We start from the raw sequence: 21,450 nt of genomic DNA, 5'->3' as shown, positions 1-21,450 counted from the left end.
CTGTGGGCAAAGCAGGCAGGCTAGTCTCTCTACTTGGTGGCCACCTATAACCAATACCTGGCTGCTGAGGCTCTCAGGGATGGCAGCCCAGGTTGCTAGAAACACCCCCTTTTGCCTTTTTTTTTTGTCTCTTGTCTGAAATTTGCTTATATCTGGAATGAGAATAACCATCTTTCAGGTGTGAAGATCCAAGCCCTATCTTACCCTTGGTGGGTGGGGAGGAGAGGGGCTCTGCTACCTGACAGAAAGCACCTTACCTACAATAGTACTGCTTCTGAAGCACCTGTTACATGTGAGCAAGAGAAGTAATAAACAACTACTAGATTACTTTTATGGACTTCCAATAACATCTGATGATTTTGAATTCATTTGAAAAGGCAGGAACTTGAATAACTAAACTGTGATAATTTCCAGACAATGTAATAACCATTCAGCACTAAAACAAGTTTATCAGGCTGCATAAAGATGGGGAGACATGAATGCTTATCACAAAGATGCAAACCTGGAAAAGGGCAAATAGTGTATGAGTCCAACTAGCAGTAAAAACATCAGTGGTCTCCAGGGTTTGGGCAAGTTGAACAGATGGGGAAGCACAGAGGATGTTTAGGGTGGTGAGTTGAGTGTGTGACAGGGCGATGGTGGGTACACGTCATCACACATTCGCCCGAAAACAGGATCTGTGACACCAAGGGGAACCTCGGGGGGCTCTAGGTCAGGGGGATGTGTGGGTCAGCCATGATGGTGGGTCCATTGACTGTAACAGCCTCACTGCCAGGGTAGGACAATGCATGTGGGAAATCGCTACTTTCTTTTCAACTTCGCTCAGAATCTAAAAACTGCTCTCAAAAATTATATCTCTTAGAAACAATGAAGTTTAAATGGCTTTAAGAAAATGTTTGGAAGCCAAGTTAAGAGTGTAATTAATATTTTAAGATGATACTCCTAGATAGAACAGCGTTAAGTTTGAAGGTTTCTAAGTCCTCAATAACTTGCAGACTTTGTACACCACTTTTAAAATTCATCTTCTTAGACCAGAAACCCATTGTGACTTGTACTTATCTTTTTCTGAGCTGTTACATACACACTGTCCATTACATCCAGGGCACACTCCTCCCACACTTACGTCTCTAAGTGGCTCTTCAGCAGGTCATACACCAGCACGTTGTTGCACTGCTTTGCAAAATGCAGCGCACTGTTCTGGTGCTTTGACAGAATATTGCAGTCAGCTCCACATTCAATGACCAGCCGGACAATGTCTGAATTTCCTCTTTTACAAGCCTGTGTCAGGAGTAAAGGAGTAAAAATTACTCAGCTGTGATCAGTGTCTGTTTCTCTCTGAGCTGAGAGTTCTTCATGGAGAAGGATCCCTGGGGCTGGAAACTGGCTTGGAAATAGAAGTCCTGTGGTCCTCCTGCGACTGTCCCTCCCTCCTGCTTCTCTGCCATTTCCCTCCCAATTTGAGTTTAGCCTGCCTCTCTCCTGAGCTTAAGATTCACATGTTAAACACCTGAGCATTTACAATATGTATAAAAATCCTACCACAAGTCTGCAAACCAATCCATGCCACCCACTGTAATGGGGGATATTACACAGCAGCATCAAAGTCCAGCCTCTATTCGGATTAAGTCTTTCTCGAGGTTAAACTTTTTGAAGGCTCCCCAGCTGCTATTTGAATGAACTCCTACTTCCTTGGCACAGATGTAGACAGTTTTGTGCAACCCTCACTCCACACACACCCTTTATGCTCCTATTTAAATATCTGTTGTTTAGAATGTGCCTGGTGATTTCTCAATAAGTTTTAAATTCATGCTTTCAGCTGCCACTTATGCTCTAAACATACTTCAATAGGAACACATAAAGGATAACTAAAATTCAAGAGGGTGCCTGAACAAAATAAAGTTTTCTATGAACCAAAAATGAAACAGAAACACCAGCAGTGAACAAGTTTTAACCCCCTAGTGTGGAAGAAGAATGGCAGAGTCCAGCACAGCCTTAGGGTCCGGCCCATGGTGAACGAGGGGTCTGACCATCTGCCTGACTCAGGAAAGAAGGTTAGAAGAGGAACCGCAGCCACCAGCCCCTGGTGAGCTCTCCCTTCATGGAGGAGGCGGGAGCCACAGCCTCCACAACAGGGTCACAACCTGGTGGGTGGATAGCACCTCAGGCCAGAAAACCTGGAGCTGTGGGTGGGAGTGGGGAGCTTCTCCAAGCTTCCACAATCCACACACAGGTGAGGAAACCTGAGGCCAAGGAGATGAAGTCACCAATGTGAAGTAATGAATCCCCGTCCATATGCTCCATGCCCGGGTCTCTGCAGGGCACACCCTGTCCCCTTCCACTGACACGGTTTATCCCAGCCAACCTAGGTCTTCAGGATGCAGCTGAGCCAGCTGCCAGCTTCCCTCCAAGGCTCAGCTTGAATCCACAAAGCTTGGCCACCAGGTTACAGAGCCCACAGCTCCCTGTGCTTCCTCTCGTCACACTCAGTAACTCCGTCTTTCTGGGACTGTTTCTGTCACTCAGCTGCAACCCCTTCAAGTCTACAGACTGTCTTGTCCCCGTTGATCTCCAGTCCCAGTACAGTGGCAGTGGGAGGTCCTGTGGGAACATGTTCCCAGGGAGGCATTTACCTTCATTAGCGCCGTCTCACCATTGTTCTGCTGGACGTTTACAAAAGCTCCTGCTTCCAAAAGAATAGCCACAGTAGTTAAAAAGTTCTGTTAAAAAAAAAAAAAAAAAAGGATTTAATCCCCTCAAATTCTTTACAAGATATTTCAAGATGTTTTGAAATTTCTAGCCATTAGCAAAAGTACTCAGATTCTATCTCCTGCAGGTTGGTGAATACCACAGACCACCACTTTCGCTCCTCCCTCCCGCCCCCGCCCTCCAGGGTCCCAGGAAGACCCTGCATGGAGCGGCCCCTCCCACTGGCACCCTGCACAGCCACACACTGTCTGCCAGCAACTTCAACCTCAAGTTTAACCACTGATTTCAAGATAAAGAACCTCTTCATCTCAGTCCTTTAATAAGATAACATGGGAATATTTTAATTAAATTATTAACCAAAGGAATACTTTAGATTGGAAAAGATTTTTTAAAAATCTAAGAATTAAATCAATATTAATACCTTAATCAGAAGTTCTTTTTCAATACAAATCACCTCCAGCTAGATACACGATATTTGGAAGTTTCAAAGTACAACTGTCAATAAAAACACTGATTTATGACAAGTCATAGATGAACTGAACTAAGTTATGTGACTGTGTGACTAGCACACTGCCCCACAGACACAGATTCTGTCTCCAAGACTGTGAAAGAACAGCATGCTGCAGGGCCCACCTTCTCGGCGGCGTGGATGAGTGCTGTAGTCCCATTCTTCTGCCGACCATTCACCTTCGCCCCCTTCCTGAGGAGCAGCCTCAGCAGGTCGTCCTGCCCTCCTGCAGCCGCGAGCATCAGCAGTGTCATCCCGCTCGAATCCTGTGTTGGTTTTGTTACACACGTGGTAGCAAAAGTGTGGGAGAGAAAGATCCCAATGAACACAATAAGATGATTTGTATGAATGCATCTAAAATAAATGTACAAGAACTACATGAAGAAAAAACCCAAAGAATTTGGTTTAAGAGAAGAAATGATGAGCTGAATGAATGTAGAGTAGATATGTTTCTCAAAAAAAGACTCAAAATGTTAAAATGTCAATTCTGAGCCATATTAATCTATTTTAATGTAATCCTAAGGGATTAAACCTAAAAAGTCCACAATTAAAGCAAGAAAAGTAAAAAAAGAATATATAAAAATATTTTCTAAGCAAGATTAGATGACCAAAAGCCATAAAGGAAAAGATCAAATGATGTAACTACCTAAAAATAAAATCTCCCCAAGCACCAAGCAGTAAGATTCAAAAACATAAAACAGAAAGGGTTAATATGCTTCTATTAAAGTATGCTTATAAATCAGTGTGAAAAAACCTAGCAACAATAAAAGATTGGGGACTTCCCTGGAGGTCCAGTGGTTAACACTGTGTTTCCACTGCAGAGGGCATGAGTTCAATCCCTGGTCCAGGAAATAAAATCTGGCAAGCCAAGGGCATGGTCAAAAAAACCCCCAAAACAATAGAGAGGGGCAGTTGCTGTAAATAGGCAACTATCAATCAAAAACAAATGGTGACAAAACAAGGAGTCACTTTCCCCTCAAAATGCAGAGGTTAAACCACAGACAAAACCAGGCATATCATGGTAACTAAAGGGCATTATACAGGGCTGGAATTACAAGAACTGTAATTCTATTACACGTTTCTACAATGTTTGACTCTTATAAAGTGAACATGTATTACTTTTATAGTTAAAGAATAAACCTGAGTTATTTTAATAGAGCTATTTTCCATCTTCCTTTCATCAGATTTTTACAAAGACACTTCACCTCTTGGTCCAGGTTATATTCTTCACTTGAGTTAAGTGCAACCTTCACAGTAATATAATCCCCATTTTTCACAGCATCCCTCAATAAATCTAAAATGAAAGAAAAGATAAATTAGGTTTCAATAACTAGATTCATGAAGAAGATCCCTATAATTCCAAAACTACTCACTGCTTGGAATCACATCCGCTGTAGTAACATTCTCATCTTCTCCATCAAGATGCTTCTGGAAGTCCTCCAGTCTCATCCACTCCAGCTGCAGATCCATGCCCAGACTCAGAACCTGCTGTTTGCCATCTGCGACACAGAAGAGCCTTATTAAGATATACTTTTATGGACTATAAAAAATACAATGCCATTTTTATTTAAGCATATGGTGTCCTAACCCAAATGTTACACTTTAAACTTACATCATTATCTGAGTTTCTCATTAAATTTCTGACTTTCTTTGGGTAGTAATATGAATTGTCCACTTTTAGATGTCATACAAGAAGAGGCATAAAGACTAATAGGTATTTTATTAACTGTAAAATAGTAACATGAATTTTAGTAGCTGAAAGAAAGCGAGAAATCACAGGGCTTCAGTAAGAGGAAGCCCTGTGATTTGTTCCTTTGGCCATTCTTCTTGGACAGCTGGTCAGCCCCCCCAACCAGAAGGGCCAGAGACAGAGGGTTAACGTTACACAAGGGATGAATGTACACTGCTTCCAATATTCATGTAGGTAAACTCTAAATATAAATAAGTCATTGCCTGTGATCCTGTCAGACTTGGCTCAAGCTTCTCCCCCTGCAAGTACTCGCACCAAGCCCCACAGCCACCAGGGCCCTGAGATACCCCCACTACAAATGATGCAAGTGCTAGTTTCCAACCCATGTCCGACCCATGGACTCATCAACACTAGGGATGAAAATCTTTATTCCCTAACTGGCAGTGGAATAGAGGACATTTGGGAAGAACTCAAAATGGCTGTACTATTTTAAATAGTGAAAGGCACAAATGTTTGATGGTAAGAGTTAAAGGATTTAAACAGATGACTAACAGGAAAAGATGCTCAACATTGCTAATTATTAGAGAAAAGCAAATCAAAGCGACAGCCAGTACCTCCCATCAGTTAGAAAGGCCATCATTAAAAAAAATCTACGAACAATAAATGCTGGAGAAGGCATGGAGAAAAGGGAACCCTTCTACAAACTGGGAATGTAAGTTGATATAGCCACTATGGAGAACAATATGGAGGTTTCTCAAAAATCTAAAAACAGAACTACTATATGACCTAGCAATCCTACTCCTGGGCATATATCTAGAAAAGATGAAAACTAATTTAAAAAGATACATGGAGCCCTATGTTCACAGCAGCACTATTTACAACAGTCAAGACATGGAAGCAACTTAAATATCCAAAATGTCCATCGATAGATGAATGTATAAAGAAAATGTGGTGTGTGTGTACACATATGTGTATGTATATACATATACATATCCAAAGGAATACTAGTCAGCCATAAAAGAGTGAAATCATGCCATCTGCAGCAACACGGATGGACCAGGAGATGACCATACTAAGTGAAGTGAGTCAGACACAAAAAAGACAAATATCACATGGAATCTAAAAAAAAAGATGCAAATGAATTTACTGACAAAACAGAAACAGACTCACAGAAAACAAACTAATGGTTACCAAAGGGGAAAGGAGAGGGGACTAAATTAGCAGTTTGGGATTAAAAGATACAAACTCCTATACATAACATAAACAAAGACCTACTGTATAGCACAAGGAGCTATATTCCGTATCATGTAATAACTTATAATGGAAAACAATCGGAAGAAGAATATATGTGTGTATGTGTAACCGAATCACTTTGCTGTACACTTTAACAACACTGTGTATCAACTATACTTCGAGAAAAAAAAAGTTAAAAGGATTTAAGGACATCCCAACACAGAAACAATCCCATGGACGGAGGAGCCTGTTAGGCTGCAGTCCATGGGGTCGCTAAGAGTTGGACACCACTGAGCGGCTTCACTTTCACTTTTCACTTCCATGCACTGGAGAAGGAAATGGCAACCCACTCCAGTGTTCTTGCCTGGAGAATCCCAGGGACGGGGGAGCCTGGTGGGCTGCCGTCTATGGGGTCACACAGAATCAAACATGACTGAAGTGACTTAGCATCAGCATACCATTTTTCTAGATTCCACGAATAGGCACTAATATACAATATTTGTTTTTCTCTTTCTGATTAACTTCACTCTGTATGACAGACTCTGTTTCTGACTTTTAATTGCACACCTTTGTCCTCTGAAAACAAAGATGTGGCTTACATACAAACATATATGTATAGTAGCCCCACCCCTAAAAAGGTATTTGTTGCTGGTAAGTCACTAAGTCATGTCTGATTGTTATGATCCCGTGGACTGTAGCCTGCCAGGCTCCTCTGTCCATGGGATTCTCCAGGCAAGAATACTGGAATCAGCTGTCATTGCCTTCTCCAGGGGATCTTTCTGATGAGGGACTATTCTTTGTTGCCTGGTATCTCAACAGCAGCGCTGCTATCTGACATCTGGGCAGCCCAGTCCCCTCCCGGCCCCTGCAACCCCCACCGTATGCTGGCTGAAGAAACGAACCCAGCTTCCAACCAGCTGGGCAATCGTGTTACCAAGGATCCCAGAACCTAGGCGTTTTGCAGTAAGAGGGTCACCTAACATCTAGCTTGTTATATATCCCCAAATATTTCAAAACTTCAACTGTTTTACAAGATTTATAAATTATACAAAGTTTTATCAGACAAATCTCTAAACCCCTGCCCTAGTTACAAATACATAAATATACTTTTATTCCTCATTCTATACACAGCCCTTGCCTCCTCAGCTAATTCCAGTATTTCAGAACAGCACTCACAATATAACCTCATTTAGTGTTATTTACTACAAAGCTGAAAGGGAAGAATACAAATAAGTCTGTATTTTGACAGTTTTCTGAAAGCAATATAGTAAGAGATACAATCAGACAACTTGACAAGAGGAGATAAGGTAGCAAACCAAAAATCTCTGTAATTGTAAATGTGCTGAGCTATTCTACAGGGAATCAGAAAATAGATTGAAACAGTTTTCTACTCCATCCCGAGACCATAACAAGTGCAGAGAGGAGAGGAAGGTGAGGAGAGAGCTCTGCACACAGCCCTGAGAAAACTGCAGACAGTCACACAAACTCACCAGGACTCTCCTCCACTCGGATCGCGCTGTCCAGAACTTCTTGGTCACCTTCTGCAGCTATATATGCCCACGTGTCAGTCTCATCTCTTGTATTTCTTCTTTCTTTAAGTAACGGCTTGTTTTCCTTGGCTTTGTGGTCTTCTGTGACTTTATAGTCTGGCGGTATTTCATCTCTCTTCCGATTATTCTCAGGAAAATCATTTTTTTCTTCTGGAGTTAATTTAAACAAATCAAACGCATTTCTAATTTCCTTAAATGCTACTGGAAAAAAATAAAATTGATATGAGTCACTAATTTCTTTGTAATCAAAAGAAAATCTGGGTGTTTTAAAAAAAACACACAGATATTTTCTTCAGATCAGATCAGTTGCTCAGTCGTGTCCGACTCTTTGCAACCCCATGAACTGCAGCACGCCAGGCCTCCCTGTCCATTACCAACTCCCGGAGTTCACCCAGACTCACGTCCATTGAGTCAGTGATGCCATCCAGCCATCTCATCCTCTGTCGCCCCCTTCTCCTCCTGCCCCCAATCCCTCCCAGCATCAGAGTCTTTTCCAATGCGTCAACTCTTCGCATGAGGTGGCCATAGTACTGGATATTTTCTTAATTCTTACTAATATCTGCCTTGCTTAGAAAGCCTGATCAGGTTGACTATCACAGCCATGAAGCCTTTCCATTCATCTTTGTGTTGGCTGCTCCGTACTTAGAAAGGACAGCCAAAGTGAATGGCTCTTCTTCTGGGGGTCTGAACTACTCGCAGTTTTGACAAAGGTGACCACAGCCCATGAGCCTCAGAATAATCCTAGTCATGTCACCAACCACCCTTCTGCTGAGACACCGCCTCCACTGTGCCCGGAAGTGACCTGGTACAAAAATGACTTTTGGTGGAGACTGGGAGATGAAAGAGTGTCAGCACACTGACTGTGGCCCAGCAACACTGCACCTGATGCCTGCGATAATCCACTCGCTTTAAAGACAAAGCAGAGAGAAGACTGGCAAAGCAGCAGATCTGTAATAACAACACCCAAAAAGGGGTAGAACAGAACAGAGTGAACAACTATAAATTTTAGGTATATAGCAGACAGGTGTTTTGTTTAAATTCTGAATTCTTTTATGTTAAATAGGAATACCTTCTCAATAGTACTTTTAGATGACATCTCTCATTTATTTTCCTCTGTAAGAACTGCACAGGCTTAAACAGTTTTGCTGCTGCTGCTGCTGCTAAGTCACATCAGTCGTGTCCGACTGTGTGACCCCATAGACGGCAGCCCACCAGGCTCCCCTGTCCCTGGGATTCTCCAGGCAAGAACTCTGGAGTGGGTTGACAGTTTGCTACGAGTAGAGGTATCCTGGTTAACGGCACAACACAGTGTGACCAGAGGAAAAGCAAGCATTACATGAATGCAGTGCTAACCAACACAAATTGAACCTTTTCTTTTTCTATAAGAAAGCTAGTCCAAAAAAAAAGCTCTCATTCTATCAAGATGTATCATTTCCAAATCACAGTGAAAGGAATCTGAGCAATTTATCAATTTTGTTTTCTATGTGCCTTGAGGAAACCTCACCAAGTATATGACACAACAAAACGACATATGCAGAACATAATACCACAGTGGCAGCACTAAAGCTGCTTGTCCCAGACATTTAAACTCTGAATATCCTGATTATTTACATAGAACACCAGTCCAGTAACAAAAATAGAGAATAGCAAGTGGAACATCTCATTCAATGTTCAGAAATAAAAGTGTTAACCATTTTTTCCTTTTTCCACAGGTAAGTCCTTTTTTCCACATTTAAATCTGAAGGCAACTGAATTCTGGTATTTTCCCAAGCTACTGTATGAAGAGGATGCTGAATCCATTGTAACACAGCATAATGCAATGTAAAGACTCATGTTCACCGATTCTGACACACTCCCAAAATATACCCTCAAATGCAATTTTATTTCTGTCCTGGAGGCTGGGAGCCAAGGATCAGACAGAAGCACAGGTATATATAAGCTGCAAGGTTACGGTCAACAGACTCTGAAAAACTGCAGACACAGTGAGGCCGGCAGAGTCCCAGCCATAGCACCTTTTGGACTTGGGGGTGGAAGCAGGTAGGTTTTAGCAGCAGGAATACTGAAAATCGGACTCCAGGTGTGGCCTTCTGAACTTAAGGAACAGACTGAACATTCACAGTAAAAATGTACCTGAAACTGACAGATACTCAGAGGAAGAAAAAGTTCCTAATGACTTCTAATCTTACAATATTTTGAATCTCCAGTCACTCTCTGAAGAGAGGCTTAGAGCTGCAGTATCACCATGAAGAAGCATAGTCTCTACATCACTCACCTGCACACAAGCCATCAAAGCTGTTCCTTCCCAGATTCCATCAAAGTTGCCACTTCCTGCCAAATCTGAACTGAGGTTTAGAGCCCAAACTCACGTTTAGTATTACCTCAGGTACACAGTTTGTGGGAGAACACTCTCAAGTAATCAGCCATCTCTTAGAAATCACTGCTTCCACAAGAACTTGTTTTCCAAGTACTTTTTGGTGTGTGAACTGAAATATCCAGTTTTATTCAAACACTGTAATGGTGAATGTTTTATAAAGTACTTGTTCTAATACTAACATGCACTATAGATTCTTAATTGAGTTAAATCTTGATGTGATCAAAATGTATATTAATTTTATTTATACAAATGACACAGAGCTAAACACAATAAATTGATTAAACAGAAGTTTATCTCAGCATCTACTAGAAGAGATACTTATTTACTTTTCTGTCAAAACTAATTTCCTGTCTCTTGAAAGATAATGTATTCCCACCAGAATCTAAAACATTGTAATTGACTATTTCAATTAAAAAACTAAAGTTAAAAAAAAAAATGAAGATAACGTATTTCATCTCATACCCAAAAGGAAAAAGAAAAACATGATTAGATGGGGGAGGAGTTAGTTATACTAGTATACATTGATTACTGGTAAACAACAGTAGCATAATGTTCTCAAGTCCCCAGTGAACAAATTTTGCAGGTTAGAAGAGAGTCTGTCTTCACAATGAACTAGACTCTTTGCCTGAAAGACCAACATAAATGACAAATGTCACTATTCACTCACTCTTTAATGCCTTGGGCTCTTTTCGGCCTTTTTCTTCCTTGTCCAAATCTTGCTTTTTTTGGTATTTTTCTTTGGGTTCATATTTTTTGGTCTCTCTCTCCTGAAAAAGACACATGTAAGACCCCACACACAGACAGAACTGATACTGATTCTGAAAACTGGGAAACAGGTTTCTGGCATTAGGCCCCCCTTCTGTGAACTGTGCACATGACCCCTGACGACTCACGTCAACTGCTTCCTTGGTCAAGTTTACCCCCAACCTCGACAATTCACAAAACATCACATTCAAAACCCAACACCAAGTTTCCTTGAAGAATTTTTTATTACTACTAATAAAATTCCAAAACACTTCATCTAGAGTCATACTAACCAAACATAACTATTTTTAATTCTCCACATTGTCCCTCGGATCTCTGTAATTTTACAGATAATTTTGTTGTTTAAAATTTATTTTTATTTACACTGCATAGATATTTTTACTTTACTTTGTTCGCATGTATGTATGGTTTTCTTCACCGTAACATTTTGTAAATGTTTCTGTTTTTGCTATGCTGACCTCATAATATTTCAGTGGATATTTAACAGTCCCCAACTATTATATTTTCTTAACTTTTTCCCTCATGACTAGACAGGCTAGTATCAGTTCAGTTCAGTCACTCAGTCGTGTCCGACTCTTTGTGACCCCATGAATCGCAGCACGCCAGGCCTCCCTGTCCATCACCAACTCCCAGAGTTCACTCAGACTCACGTCCATCGAGTCAGTGATGGCATCCAGCCATCTCATCCTCTGTTGTCCCCTTCTCCTCCTGCTCCCAATCCCTCCCAGCATCAGAGTCTTTTCCAGTGAGTCAACTCTTTGCCTGAGGTGGCCAAAGTACTGGAGTTTCAGCTTTACCATTATTCCTTCCAAAGAAATCCCAGGGCTGATCTCCTTCAGAATGGACTGGCTGGATCTCCCTGCAGTCCAAGGACTCTCAAGAGTCTTCTCCAACACCACAGTTCAAAAGCATCAATTCTTCGGTGCTCAGCCTTCTTCAGAGTCCAACTCTCACATCCATACATGACCACAGGAAAAACCATAGCCTTGACTAGACGGACCTCTGTTGGCAAAGTAATGTCTCTGCTTTTCAATATAGCTATCTAGGTTGGTCATAACTTTCCTTCCAAGGAGTAAGCGTCTTTTAATTTCATGGCTGCAGTCACCATCTGCAGTGATTTTGGAACCCCAAAAAACAAAGTCTGACACTGTTTCCACTATTTCCCCATCTATTTCCCATGGAGTGATGGGACCGGATGCCATGATCTTCGTTTTCTGAATGTTGAGCTTTAAGCCAACTTTTTCACTCTCCACTTTCACTTTCATCAAGAGGCTTTTTAGTTCCTCTTCACTTTCTGCCATAAGGGTGGTGTCATCTGCACATCTGAGGTTATTGATATAGCATTAGTTTAATAACAGAGCAGGAGCCCCATGGGGCCTTCCCAGGGCAGACCCCCCGCCACCGCACATCCCATATCTGCTGCAGCTAACCACTCTGGAGAACCTGGGTAAGAGTGTCCGGTGCACACTTCCTGTGTAGTTTTACTGATGTGAAATCCCCCACCAAAGGGAAGGTGTTAGTTAACTGCTTGATGACCATGAAGGACCATGAAGACATGGCCCTCCCAGGCCTAATGGAGTCTAAGGATCAATATTAACCCTGTGACACCATCACTTAATCTCACCATCAGTGAACCAGAGAGTTGTGCACAACTGATCACAGGTCCTGCCACCACCTGCTCTCTCCCCCCTTTAAAAATGCTATGCTGAAACCCTCTGGAGAGTTGGGGTTTTCAAGCAGGAGCCACACCCATTCTCCTTGCACTGGGGCCTTTCCCATAAAGGCTGCCCTTTTCTTCGTCACAAGCTGGGGTGGGTAGAGTGGCTTCACTGCACTCATGTGGGATCTTAGTTTCCAACCCGCACCCCCTGCAGTGGAAGACGGAAGTCTTAGCCACTGGACTACCAGTAGAGTCCACTGTGGCTCAGATGGTAAAGGATCAGCTTGCAATGCAGGAGACTGGGGTTCGATCCCTGGGTCGGGAAGATTCCCTGGAGAAGGAAATGGCAACCCACTCCAATAATCTTGCCTGGAGAAGTCCATGGACAGTAGAGCCTGGCAGGCTATAGTCCATGGGTCTCAAAGAGTCAGACACAACTGAGCAACTAATACACACACCAGGGAAGTTCCAGAAGTGGTATATTCTTTTTTTTTTTTTTCAGAAGTGGTATATTCTTAAAAGAACATGGGGAAAATATATGTAGGATGTGAAAAGCTAATAGAGTAAGCCGACAAAGCTCTAAGCTTTACTTCACAATGCTACATCGTATCTGAATTCCTCTAAAAACCCTGACTTGTTCACAAATTAGCCCCCAGTTTTCCAGCTGCGGTCAGTCCAAAAGAAAGTCTGGATTAGACTAAGGGAAGAGTTGAGGTGCTTTCAAAAGCGGGATCATTAGCATTTATAATTGCTTCCCACCAGTCAGACTAGTGGGAAGACCAGAGCTTCCCTGGTAGCTCAGCTGATAAAGAACCTGCCTGCCTGCAATGCAGGAGACCTGGCTTTGATCCCTGGGTTGGGAAGATCCCCAAGAGGAGGGTATGGCAACCCACTCCAATATTCTTACCTGGAGAATCTCCATGGACAGAGGAGAATACCAGGCTATATACAACCCATGGGGTTGCAGAGAGTAGCACATGACTGAGCGACTAAGCACCACACAGACAGACTAGTAGGGGAGTAGGGGAATAGTCTCTTTAGCATTTTAACTATTTTAAGCTGGTTACTGATAAGTAACAGCAGGCAAGGAAAAAACTCTGAAAGTCAAGTCAGAGCCACCCTTTTGAGAGACATTTGCAACTCTGAGGGAAATCTCCTCTGGCAAGGGCGTCTAAGAGTTCTCAAGTGGCAGGCGAGGACTCACCAGTCAGTGTGGCAACCTCGCCCTTGTTTACGGTGCTTCTCCTCCCAGGACTGGTTCCCCATCCTCAGCATCCTCTTTTGTCTTTGGCTGAGGGTGGTGTCTGAGGTGAGGGTTTCATCCATTTTGGAGAGTTACTCAGTTTTCCTAGGTCTCTTTCATGTGTAAGTGTTAGTAAACTTTTAATTTTCCCCATGTTAATCTGTTTCATGTCAGTTCAATTCTAGAGCAGCCAGGCAACCTAGAATCTAGGAGGGAGAAGAAAATCTCCCGATAAAGTATTAACTCTGTAATGGTAGAAGAACTTCTCTTATAGGCACACATCAGAGACACTACAGGGTTGGCTTCAAATCCATGAAATAAAGCAAACATTGCAATAAAACGAGTTGTAATTTTTCTGCCTCCCAGTGCATATAAGTTACATTTACACTATAGAATTAAGTGTGCAACAGCATTATGTCTAAAATAGCCATACCTACCTTAATTAAAAATATATATTGTATTGCTAAAAAAATGCTGGCTGTTGCCTGAACCTTCAGCTTTTGCAAAAACAAAATCAAAGGTCACTGATCACAAACACTGTAATAAGTACAGTAATAATGAAAAAGTTTAGGACTTCCCGGTGGTCCAGTGGTTGAGACTCCAGGGACATGGGTTCCATCCCTGGTCAGGAAAGTTCCACACAGGGTGGCCAAAAAGCAAAACAAAAGTTTAAAATATTGCAAGAATTACCAAAATGGGGCACGGAGACAGAAGTGAGCAGATACTATAGGAAGACCGGCTCAGATACAGGGATGCCACAAACCTTCAGTCTAATAAAAAACGCACTATCTGCTAAGTGAAACGAAATGAGGATGGGCTGTGCTCCACTGTCTCCAAGTCTTTACTTAGAGCACCAGCCTGAGTGGAACGTCCCTGTATTCTGTCAGACGCAAACCTTCGTGGGATCCAACCACCCTCCACCTGGACCTGCGTACTCACCTCCCCCGGGGAGTCTGTGGGCCTGGACATCCTCGGCGGTGTCAGAGCACAGGCAGGCACTGGCTTATCCAACTCTGTGCTGCTCTGGCCTTTGTCCTGATTCCTTTGCTTTTTCTGTGTAGTCTTCTTCTCTAAGAAGAGGCTCTTGTTTTCTAGCTTTTTGCTCTCTTTAAGTTCCTCTGTCCTTCTTGGTTTCTTTTTTTTCCTCCTTGCTTTGACCTCGTCCTCATCAGCACTTACACTGCCATCCTGCTGTATGTCAGAAGCAGGATCTAGACTGGCTTCTTGCTCAGCTTTATCTTTAGCACCTCTAAACTTCTGCTTCTCCTCTCTGTTGTCAACCTGTAAATCTTCACAGTCCTCTTCCTGAAGCGGGGAATCACTAAGTACACCCAGGTCAGAGTCCACCTGAGATTCAACACATTTCTCTTTTTTTGTTTTTCTAATTTCTTTGGAATCGTCTCTTATTTTAGTCTTTAAATCTCTTATTTCACCCTTTTTAACTTTCTTTAACTCCTTAGTTTCTTTTATATCATCTTTTTTGGGCTTTTTGGATTCCTTTAATTCTTCTTTGGCTTCCAAAATTCTTTTCTTTGTCCTTAAATCAAAACCCAAACTTTCAGAGGAGCTCTCCAGGTCTGGTTTGGGCTTGTCTTTCAGTTTCCCAGTCTTTGCTTTCTTCTTTTTCAGGTCGTCGGGGCTTTTCTCTTCCTTATGCCTTACTTTTTTCTTTTTTTTCTTTGGAGAAGTGTCTTCTTTAGTCTCACTCTGTTGATCACTATCAGAGTTTGCCTCAAATATGTCATTATTTAAGGACAGTCTCTATAAAGTATAAAAAAGATTTAAAAACTCATTAAGAACACAGTAATTTAAAAGGTTTTGAATACTCGTACTAATGAAATCTGGTAGGAATTTTTTTTCCTCCAGTTTCTCAACTTCTTAAAATTGTTTATGTAACTGAGGTTGTATAACTTACTTACATTGCTAACTTAAGAAATGGAGGTGACAATAAGCATCAATTTAAGGAAACAGACAAACACAGACGGGCAGAAATTATCAGTGCTGCTGTAGGTCCTAACATCATATGTATGGTGGGTTATGTATAATTTCAACTTCAAAATTTCCAAAACACCAATAAGTAATTTGTAAAGATTTATTTATTTGATGTCAAAATAACCCTTTAAGAATTAAGTATCTGTCTAGATATAAAAACACTATGCAAAGCATTTTCAGGTCCTATTTCCCCACAATCTCTTCTAAATGACTTGGGGAAGGACAAAAAGGAGAATAAAGATAGGTGTATTTTTAAGTTTTCCCTGTGGTGCTTCAGCAAGACCACCACCAAGTTTAATAAGGTAGTGGAAATGTGGTGGCATTGGCAAAACTTTATGACTCTTCCTATAGCACTTCATAAAAAAGTGACTAGTGAAACAGGAGGGAGAGTGGTAAAGCACAGTCTTTAAAAGAATGACATGGCCCAAGGAGAGGACATAAATGGTTAGAACTAACCAGGTCTGACAAACCTAGATAGCGTATTTAAAAGCAGACACATCACTTTGCTGACAAAGTTCCGTATACTCAAAGCCATGGTTTTTCCAGTCATGTACAAATGTGAGAGTTGGACCATAAAGAAGGCTGAGCGCTCAAGAATTGATACTTTTGAATTTCGGTGCTGGAGAAGACTCTTGAGAGTCCCTTGGACAGCAAGGAGATCAAACCAGTCAATCCTAAAGGAAATCAACCCTGAATATCCATTGGAAGGACTGATGCTGAAGCTTCAATACTTTGGCCATCTGATGCAAAGAGCTGACTACCTGGAAAAGACACAAATGCTGGGAAAGACTGAGGGCATGAGAAGGGAGCAGCAGAGGATGAGATGGTTAGATGGCATCACTGACTCAATGACATGAGTTTGAGCAAACTCTGGGAGATAGTGAAGGACAGGGAAGCCTGGTGTGCTGCAGTTCATGGGGCCGAAAGAGTTGGACATGAGTTAAGTGACTGAACAATGAACAACCAGGTCCAAGATGATGAAGACGACTTCCACTAGACCTTGAGCCTCAGTGTACTCTCATTGTAACACACCAGCAGGCTACGTGACATACCCAGAGGCACCATGACAGTTCCAAGAAAATGAAAGTGCTAGTGGCTCCGCATGTCTGACTCTTTACGACCCCATGGACTGTAGTCTGCCAGGCTCCTCCTCCATCCATGGAATTTTCCAGGCAAGAATACTGGAGCAGGTAGCCATTTCCTTCTCCAGGGGCTCTTCCTCACCCAAAGATTGAACCTGGGCCTCTCAGGGAACCTGAGCCACCTGGGAAGTGTTGACAGTTCCAAGGTCGAGCACAAAAGGTCAACAAGTGGTCCAATTTCTGGAAATCCCCACCCCTTCCCCAAAACAGCTGGCATACTCCTCCCACTTATCAGCCTATAAAAACCTTACTCACCTATAAAAAATATAGGTGAGTATAAAAAATTACTCACCTATAAAAACTGACAATCTCATAGCTTGGAGCTGCTCTTGCCTTCTGAGATGGCCCTCACTCTGTGGACTGTTTCTAAGTGAACTCACTTCTTACCCATCACTTTGTCTCTCACTGAATTCTTTCTGTGACATCAAGTACTTGAGCTTCATTAAGTCCCAGGTATGATCAGGGATTTAAAAAGACAGTGCGTTCAAGTCCCAACCTGAGGTACACAGTTTCACCAGGACAGCAAAACAACCCCCGCCCCCCACCCCATACCACAGACAACATCTACAACAAAATTAAGTGTTCAAGTATTTCAATGAACCCCAGAATATAAGCTGGTAGAACAAACACTGCAGGCGGTAAAGAATCCTCCTGCAACGTGGGAGACCTGGGTTTGATCCCTGGGTTGGGAAGATCTCCTGGAGAAGGGAAAGGCTATCCACTCCAGTATTCTGGCCTGGAGAATTCCATGAACTGTATAGTCCATGACTGAGTGACTTTACTTTTCACTTTAGGAACAAACTAGTAACAGCAATAAGACCCCTGTGGTACAAATATCCACACAGGAGCAAGCAAAGGTAGCAAGGAGAATGGAAGAAATCACTCAAGAGTCTAGCAGGTCACCGGGAAGGGAGCTGCTGAAAGGGCAGGAGCTCTGGGCACTGGACCGTGAAGGGATGGCCCAGGTTGAGCATTCTCTAGAGTAACCAGCCGATGCTCCCTGCCAGGTGCACCGGAAAAGGCCCCACCATGAGAAACTGCTGAGATCAGATTCCAAACAAAGAAGGGGAAAGAAAATAGAAGATTCAGATATAAGTGATGGTGGTGGCAGGCTACAGCCTATAGGGTCGCAAAAGAGTTGAACATGACTTAGTGACTAATCAACAATGGTGGTGGTGGCAGGGTGAAACTAGAGCCCCCAAAACCCCTCATAAAGTCTGAGGTTATACTGTCTGATTCTTCATAAAATAAATAAAGCTTGCTCAGCAGTCATGAAGCTAAAAAATACTATCTTGTTCTCCTTTGCCTACTAAAATTTCAAAAAAGTAATTCATATAAATATAAGCAATATAAATTGATTAAAGCAGGGTATTTTATTAAATTGTTATAAGAGAAAGCAGACAAAGGAACAGAGTAATTAACCTAAAAAGAACAACAGGATGCAAGAGAGACACACCTACTGTTAGAAAGAAACAACAGGCCCCAAATGTGGTCGCTGATCCTAAGCCCACCAAGACAAATATCTAACCACACTCAGAATTATAAACCAGCAGTCTAGAGTTTCCTGATCAGCACTGGTGAAGGGTACTACTTGCTCTAATAGGACCCCCAGCCTCTCCGTGAGGGAAGGTGATCTGGTCTGAAATAGTCTCACAGTCTTTATTTTCTGCAGATGGTGACTGAAGTCATGAAATTAAAAGACGCTTGTTCCTTGGAAGAAAAGCTGTGACAAACCTAGACAGCATATGAAAAAGCAGAGATATTTCTTCGCCGACAAAGGTCCATCTAGTCAAAGCTATGATTTTCCCAGTAGTCGTGTATGGATTTCAGAGTTGGACCGTAAAGAACACTGAGTGCTAAAGAATTGATGCATTTGAACTGTGGTGCTGGAGAAGACTCTTGAGAGTCCCTTGGACTGCAAGATCAAACCAGTCAATCCTAAAGGAAATCAAACCTTAATATTCATTGGAAGGACTGATGCTGAAACAGAAGCTTCAATACCTTGGCCACCTGATGCAAAGAACTGACTCACTGGAAAAGACCCTGGTGCTTGGAAAGACCGACGGCAGGAGAAGGAACGACAGAGGATTAGATGGTTGGATGGCATCACTGACTCAATGGACACGAGTTTCAGCAAGCTCTGGGAGTTGGTAATGGACAGGGAAGCCTGCTGTGCTGCAGTCCATGGGGTTGCAAAGAGTCGGACAGGACTGAGCGACTGAACTGAATCGTCTCCATCTGCCAATTAACAACCTTTCCTTTCATGAGCTCCCTGGGGGCATCCTTCTGTTTGTTAGATAGATGCTGTCTGATTCATGAATTGGATAAAGCTAATCAGAGCTTCAAATTTACTCAGCTGAATTTTGGTTTATACAAAACAGTGAAAATAAAAAAATTTGAGGCATCAGGTAAAAAAGACCAAGTCATTTAAGAGAAAGAAACTCAGATTTGTCATTAGAGATCCGTATTTCAAACTGGGTGTGGAGGGAAAGGGAAGGATGTGAGAAAACAGGTACTAATCAACATCATCAAATAACCTATTTATCAAACTGATAACCACAGCAAAGAAAAAAAAGAATTAATCCAAGTAACTTCTGAACAATCAACACCAGAAATGAATACACTGTAGGAACAAAAACAACTGTAAATAAACTTGGAATTTCACAGTAGGATGGGCATAGTAAATCTGAAACTAATTTCTAATTATTGCAGGGCTCAGTAAATGACTACATATAATATTGAAGAACATCAGAGTTCTCATGGAAGAAAAGAGAGACAGAACTACAGACACTAAAAATGACAGGAAGACACAGTGGTGACGGACTGAAATTAGACATCAATATGAACTTGACTTAAAACTAACATGTATTTCCCCCTTTATCTCTGTCTAAAGGGCCTAGAAATAATGATATCCCAGTAGCAATAACTGCATCTTGCTTTCTAAATTCTATTCTGCCCTAAAAAGAATCAAGATTCCCTGAATAAAGGTTGGTGCCAGAGCTGGAGGAGAGTACATGGGGACACTTTGTCCAGGGAGCAAAGACGTGCCCAGACAGACAGGGAAACCACAGGAGGACGCAGGAGCTCACCCACAGGGCCTCCCACCCAGGGGTGGGCCTGGTTTAACAACAGCAATCAAGTAAGAAGACTCCAAGAGTGTGTACCGCTACTTAAAAAATTTAACGGGGAGGGAGGAGCTGTTCTTTATAGGACACAAACTAAAAAGCTTAGAAAACAGAATTAGAAAAGTTGTTATTTGCAACCACCACAGTAATAACCAATTAAAGCAAAATTATTCAAAATTATCTTAAAATCATGGGTGAGAGGTTGTTGAAGAAGTGATTCTCACAGTCTGAAAGGTTACTTATTATAAGGTTACTTACTATTTTACAGGGGGAAAGTTCCCTTTAAAAGGGAACAAAAAATGATAGACCTCACTTTATCACATAATTATAATTTAACACCAGCAATGAGATAACTGACGCAGGACTCATCTATCAATGTCATGTACCTTACCGATAGAATACATGTGCCCAATGTCTATGCTTAATCTACAAATCATCTAATTTCAATTTTGAAAATACGATTTGTGATTTAACATTAATTGGCATCCATCTAATTCCAATATGAAGAAGCTTCTATAAAACTACTGGCCTGGATTCTGAAAAGGAGGGGGGCTCTGAGGGGTATTAGATGAGAGGAAACCGAGAAGACAGGACAGAGCTCGGTGACGGACCCCCCCAGGACCACCAGGAAACCCACACAGTGTGGCCAGACTCCGGCTGCACCTGGGACAAAAGCGCTGCTGCCGGACGCTGCTGAGGTGTCACGGGCCCTGACACAGAAGAGGGTCTCTGCTGCGTCGAACATACACACGCAGAAACCAAGGGCAAAGCCTGCGACTCAATCAAGAAAGCAACTCACCAGAAAGCTACCCCTCTGCTTTAAGCAAGTTCTGTAGGACACCTGTCTACAGAACTACTTGCCTGTAGGAGACCTTCTCAAATTTCCCTCAATCCTGAAGAGTTGACAACTGACTTCCACCTTCTTGAAACAGTGGTGATGCCTTGTTTCCAAACAGAATACACTGTTTTTACTTAAATTTTCTGCATTGATTAAGGGGGCAAATTAAGAACTGTTATATCTTCTTGGAGAATTTAAACTTTCCTCATTATGTAATGTCTCTTTGTCAACTGTGATTTTTTTAAGTGACTCATTTTTAGTCAGTCTTTCCAAAGCATTTAATGAAGTTTTCTTTGCAAAAAAGAAAAAAAAAAGGGGAGAAAGCAGGGTGGTGGTGGGGGGCGAAGAGGAAGAACAGACAAAGCTTTGACTGCTTCAAAAAATTTTTAAATGAATTCTAAAACTGAATTTTCCCCCCCAAAATACAGTCAATCTTATAGTCAGATTATCAGAGGAAACAGAGTTAATAAGAAAAAGTAGTCTACAAATAATAAATGCTGGAGAGGGTGTGGAGAAAAGGGAACCCTCTTACACTGTTGGTGGGAAAGCAAACTAGTACAGCCACTATGGAGAACAGTGTGGAGATTCCTTAAAAAACTGGAAATAGAACTGCCTTATGATCCA

At 42.0% G+C, this 21,450-nt stretch overlaps 1 protein-coding gene across 1 annotated transcript in view; it reads right to left on the bottom strand.

The window, feature by feature from the left end:
• Positions 1-21,450, bottom strand: part of MPHOSPH8 (M-phase phosphoprotein 8) — a 48,352-nt gene that overhangs the window by 6,956 nt on the left and 19,946 nt on the right. Inside the window, exons 4-11 of the mRNA XM_010851165.1 lie at positions 14,669-15,490; positions 10,729-10,828; positions 7,628-7,885; positions 4,588-4,713; positions 4,420-4,508; positions 3,340-3,480; positions 2,631-2,717; positions 1,124-1,278 (exon numbers count right to left, since the gene is read on the bottom strand). Coding sequence (XP_010849467.1) covers positions 1,124-1,278; positions 2,631-2,717; positions 3,340-3,480; positions 4,420-4,508; positions 4,588-4,713; positions 7,628-7,885; positions 10,729-10,828; positions 14,669-15,490 — 1,778 coding nt within the window. The remainder of the gene's footprint in view (positions 1-1,123; positions 1,279-2,630; positions 2,718-3,339; positions 3,481-4,419; positions 4,509-4,587; positions 4,714-7,627; positions 7,886-10,728; positions 10,829-14,668; positions 15,491-21,450) is intronic.

The sequence above is a fragment of the Bison bison genome, unplaced genomic scaffold (assembly GCF_000754665.1).
Source record: "Bison bison bison isolate TAMUID 2011002044 unplaced genomic scaffold, Bison_UMD1.0 scf7180017864299, whole genome shotgun sequence".
Lineage (NCBI taxonomy): Eukaryota > Metazoa > Chordata > Mammalia > Artiodactyla > Bovidae > Bison > Bison bison.
Note: the sequence above shows the minus strand (reverse complement) of the source record. Positions and strands in the feature narration are given on the sequence as shown.